Genomic DNA, 5,785 nt, shown 5'->3' with positions numbered 1-5,785 from the left:
TTTGAATTAACTTAAAAGTTGATCAAATCTATTTTTAATTATTTTAATTTTTGAAAATATTTAAGAAATTAAAAATAACTTAAAATAAGTTAAAAATAACTTATAAAATAAAATAAAAAAATAAAATAGATCCTCTCTACTTTTGATATTTTTATTTTTTTTAATTTAATTTTTTAAAAAAGTCAATACCCATTACCCAAACCACATGAATTCCTTTGACCCATACCCGACCCATCCAACCTCTCAAATATAGTTGCAAAACAAATTCTCTCTTCTGTAATAGATGAATTAGGGTTTAATCTTGGTGCGTGAACCTCCCTTTTCTTCGAGAATATATGGATTCTCCTCAACCAGGTATTCAATTTTCTCTAAATGTGTGTATTTTCCGCTTTAAGAAGGAATGAACGCTGCTTTATGTATCATTTCTTGGCTGATTCCTGTGATTTTTGCGCTATACGAAATTGGGTTTTCATCTTTCTACTAACTATGGGCATTATTGGGATCTGCAGGCATGGAATCTGGAAAGCAGATTAATGATGAAGAAGTTAAGAGTGTAATTGAAGTAATGGCAGCTAGTGGGAAGTATTGGTATGCTATTAATTTGCCCTACAATTTTATTTATTTCCAAGTGGCTAGTTTAAATTTGCAGTTTTGAGTTAGCCCCAATTTTTTAAACTTTGCTCAACTGATTTGGAAATGGTTAACGCAATAAATTTTTGTCACAGACTATAATCTTGCTACTGTTGTTCTTTTATGCAAACTCTTTTACCTGCATCTGAATGGAAGATCAATATTAGTGTTTGCTGCATCCTAAAGTGAGTGTTTAATGTGGATGAACAAAGTACATTTAGTTGATCTGACAGACAAATCTTGTTTCATTGGCCTGCTAAAATTATGGCTACCTCTAGTAAGTTTATGCTAAGCCAAGCTCAAATACTTTGATCACATCAAATACTTTGATCACATCAAATACTTTGATCACAGTCCATAGACACATTTTGGGGAAATTGAGATTTTTATTCCTCAAAATAAAAGATAAAATAGATTTAAGACATGGGAAATGACATACCTTCGAGTTTGTAGTCCTTTTGTCTCCTCCTTAGTTTTTCGTTTTCGTCAATATTCATTGCTTCATGTTTCAGGCCAAACAGGGAGAAACAAAGAATTCTACCGGTCATGTTCTGGCTTCTGGTAGACTGTAGCAATGATTTTCTCTTTCTTCTTAGAGGGGAAGAGCCATAGAGCATGAAAGTAGAAGTTGGGGTCTTGGGGAAGACAAGCTCAGAGGATCTTTCAAAATTTAGAATATCTCTATAGCTATATTTTATAATTTTAAATGTTTATCCGAATCCTAGCACCTAGATCCATACCCCTGAACCTTGAATTTAGATTTTGCTAAATCTGATCTTCGGATTTGCACCCATGTCGGATACATGCACAGGAGTCTGAGCAACTTAGATATAGATAGCGTATCGTAATGGAAGAGTTAGTGGCTGCTTCCCTAGCTCGAACCTGTGACCATATTGCTCCAACTTTTTCATTGCCCCAAGTTTAGCTAGAATATCTTTGAGATAAAAGAATATAGTGATACTATTGCTATAAGATTGATATTCGTATTTCATGTATGAGTATTGTTATATTCCTTTTTATTTTCTAAAAGTATTTTTTCATTCAAGTTTTTTCGTGACTGACATTATCTTGTACTACTTTACAACTTCGCCTTGCTTGTTTACTAGCTCAACAAAGTTGGAACGGAACTTACTGGGAAATTTGACCTTATAGGTTACAAGAACGTCAAAGGTTCTTTAACCTGAGACTAAAAAACATTATACTGGAGTATATTGTTGGTTGGATAGGATAGTTCTTTTAGCTATCTAAAGTTTATTATAATATTGTACAAGTTGGCTGCAAGTTAAGCTGTTTGTTGTACTTGAGTACTTCAAAGAGCAAAGACTAGTTAAGTTCTTGAGTTTGGTCTCTAATCAAACTAGTCTTATAACATGGATGTGCTCAAGCTGAATCTAAGCCATTAGACCATTTCCAACACTTCTATATTTTACTCTGTATTCTCTATATTTAGAGAGTAAAATAGAGAATGAGTTCTTCAACTACTCTCTATTTCACTCTCTATTCTCTAATTACAGAGAGGTGAATTTGGAGAACTACTAAAAATATTCTCTTTTTCACTTTTTGATTATCATATTATTATTTCTATTATAAAGTATTTCTAATTAAAATATTATAAATCATATAAGAACATTAATTAAATCTGTAATATTCGTAATTCTTTTTTAATGTAATAAAACATTTTAAAAAATATATATGTTAGTATATACTACTTTCATCCAAAATTTAGGGATAATGCACAAGTATCCCCTCAACCTATGCCCGAAATCTCAGAGACACACTTATACTATACTAAGGTCCTATTACCCCCCGAACTTATTTTATTATTAATTTTCTACCCCTTTTTTGCCTACGTGGCACTATCTTGTGGGCCCAACGCTGGTTGACTTTTTTTTTCAAGTTAGTGCCACGTAGGCCGAAAAAGGATAGAAAATTACTTCTAAAATAAGTTCGGGGGGNATAAGCGTGTCTCTGGGATTTCGGGCATAGGTTGAGGGGTTACTTGTGCATTTTCCCCAAAATTTATGATATTTCAAACAACTTTTTCAGTTTTCTTCACTTTTAAGTGATATAATTTAAAATTATTATTCTTTTTCACTATGAAGAATGCATTAAATTTAAAAGATAAAGATGAAAATTTTAATATAAAAATACAATACATAACATAATAATCAATAATACAATACATAACAATATAATTTTAAAAATTACAACAATAATTTAGTAGTCCGGTAGGTCATTTCTAGATTCACCAATATTCAGAAATAACTAGTGTATGATCCAGAAAATTTGTGGTTGTGATTGCGGCTGTGGTTGATTTCTTTTTTCAACTATCCGTAGTTGATCTTGTCGCATGTATTCTCGAACAGTTGGATCACTAATAGCTTCTAAACTTGTCCTTAAAATTTTATTTTCTTCTCTATATTCCTTAAGTTATCATTCTCAAAAAAATTGTAGCTGACTCTGACAACATCTTACCAAGTCGTTTATTTTCTGCTTCGAAAACTTTCACGACTAATGAAAGACCTTCATCTTTTGTTCTATTCATTTTTTGATTTCTTCAACCCAATAGGTCGTTCTGATGAATTGTAATCACCTGCAAAATCCTCATTTAAATTAAGTGAAAATGATGATAGGTTAGGAGATGATACTATAGATGATTCAAGATAGGAGCTTCAGACTTTGATGATTGCAAAGAAGAGCAAGAAAGCCTTGTCCTTGAACTTTTTTCTTTTCGGTATCAATATCCTTAAACTTTTCAAAATCTTTCATCAGATTCCATACATGATCAAACTTAAAATCCTTTTTATAAGTTGGTACTTACATAAGTAGCGGTTTTTCTTTGATGAATTTGCAGAAAAAATGAACGGAAGTCGTATAATAAGTATATATATATAAATATATTATTAGTAGTTATAAAATGATCACTCATAATATCTATATTTGAAGGACCACTAGGATGCAAATTTTCAGTTTGTCTAATACATCCACTTAATTTTCTTACTGCCCTCTCAATTATGGCTTTTCGACATTGCAAAGATTTTTTGTTGCGATATATCCATGATTCTTCCTTTGAATTATTATAATTTTCTTTAACCCAACCCCAAAGTTGATCATAGGATTGGAATACGCCAGTGATTAGGTCTTGAGAGTTGTCTACATAAATTTGACATAATAGTCTATTCTCATTGACAAGGTATTCACAAGATCGAGACATTTTTTCAATTAATTTGACGAAACGTGAATATATTATTTTGCCTAAGTGACAAGAATTGAATTCAAATATATTATATATAGATATTAATAGGATAGAATGTAATTTTGATTTTTACTATTGGATGGATTTCACCATATTTTAACCGTAGGATGAGATTCTCATCTTTATCTCAAAATTATTTTTAGATAAATAGAATTATATGGAGAAATTAATAGGATAAAATGTGATCTTGATTTTTACCGTTAGATGACTTTCACCATTATTAACTGTAGGGTGAGATTCTCATCTTTATCTCAAATTAGATAAATAAAATTATATGTAGATAGTAGGATAGGATGTAATCTTGATTTTTACCATTGAATAGACCTTATTATTAACCGTAGGATGAGATTCTCATCTTTATATCAAATTTATTTTTAGATAAATAAAATTGTATGTACATACCATATTATATTCTATCCTATTAATATTTACATATAATTCATCCTACGGTTAATAATAAGGTGAAATCTATTCAATGGTAAAAATCAAGATTACATTCTATCCTATTAATATCTACATATAACTATATTTATCTAAAAAACAAATTCTAACTAAGATGATGAAGATAAAATTTCATCATTATTATTAGATGAATCTCTAGGACAGAAATTCTTTTAAAGGACAAATAAAAATATTAGAATTTGTTTTGAAATTAAATGAATGTGCGGACTTCAATTCCAACGGTGTGGCTGGGCATTGTCTAGGTTGTAGTGGATCACTTATTCTTGAAGTTGTTTCGGATTATGACCTTTTGATATGGCAGACATATTTTGGTTTGCCCGGCAGAAATAGTGATATTAATGTTTTAGAGTCATCACATTTATTTTTCAAAATCTTCTAGCTCTATTGCGCCTCTCCGCCCTTAATGTTAGTCAAGGAAAAGAATACAACATGGGTTATGATTTAGCTGATAGTATATATCCTAAATGTTCTACAGTTGTCCAAACTAGTCGTGATCCATGTTCCCAAAAGAAGAAATATTTTGCAATGAAACAAGAATCGTGCCGAAAAGATATCGAACATGCATTTGGAATTATGCAATCACGTTCTGCAATTATTGCAGGACTGCCACATTTTTGGAGAAACGAAGTGCTACATGATATAATGACTACATTTATTATACTGCACAACATGATAATCGAGGATGAATGTGATCTTAATGCACTAATTCAAGATAGTGTAGAGGCTCCAATTGCAAAATAGAGAACTCTATATTTGGAGTGTAAAATGGAGAATAGGGTTGAAGATGCCCTAAATATGAGCAGAATGCATCAAACATTAATTACTAACATGACAAAACAACTGGGCTAGCAACATTCAAAAATTTGGCTTGGCTCAGCTTGGCCTGGTAAGGTTTGAAGTTTATTAGCTGCATGCTCCATTAGAGAGTTCAATTGGAAGGCTTGATGACATTATTGTTGTAGCCCTGTAGGTGCTCAGGTTATAGTACACAAGATACCATGTCTCTTTTGTTCTCTTATTTTGTCTCTACTTGTGTGTGTGTGTGTGTGTATATATATATATATTTATATATATATATATATATATATATTATAAAAAAATATTTTATGTTAATTGTTATAATTTTGTAATATTTTGGGTAATTTTCAAATGTTGTATATTATTTCTTTTATCAATTTATGGGCAAATATATAATTTTAAAGAAATTTTACAATACTTTTTTACGTCATTTTCAAATAATGCAAATCATTTTTTTGTCCCCTTTTTTTGTGCCACCGATAAAATTTCAAGAGTAAACCAAATTTATTATTTTGTAAACAGTAAAAAAATAATTTATATGATTTTTTAAATATATAAAAATTGAAGAAATAAGACAAAAAACTTGCTATGTAATATGTACATACATACATACGTACATATATATATATATATATATAT

General features: G+C 30.3%; 1 protein-coding gene across 1 annotated transcript in view; it reads left to right on the top strand.

The window, feature by feature from the left end:
• Window positions 1-230: 230 nt before the first annotated feature.
• Window positions 231-5,785, top strand: part of LOC107012384 (serine/threonine-protein phosphatase 4 regulatory subunit 2) — a 10,525-nt gene continuing 4,970 nt past the window's right edge. The window contains exons 1-2 of the mRNA XM_015212222.2: window positions 231-354; window positions 510-588. Of these exons, the coding sequence (XP_015067708.1) occupies window positions 336-354; window positions 510-588 (98 nt within the window). The 5' untranslated portion in view covers window positions 231-335. The remainder of the gene's footprint in view (window positions 355-509; window positions 589-5,785) is intronic.

The sequence above is a fragment of the Solanum pennellii genome, chromosome 3, assembly GCF_001406875.1.
Source record: "Solanum pennellii chromosome 3, SPENNV200".
Lineage (NCBI taxonomy): Eukaryota > Viridiplantae > Streptophyta > Magnoliopsida > Solanales > Solanaceae > Solanum > Solanum pennellii.
Note: the sequence above shows the minus strand (reverse complement) of the source record. Positions and strands in the feature narration are given on the sequence as shown.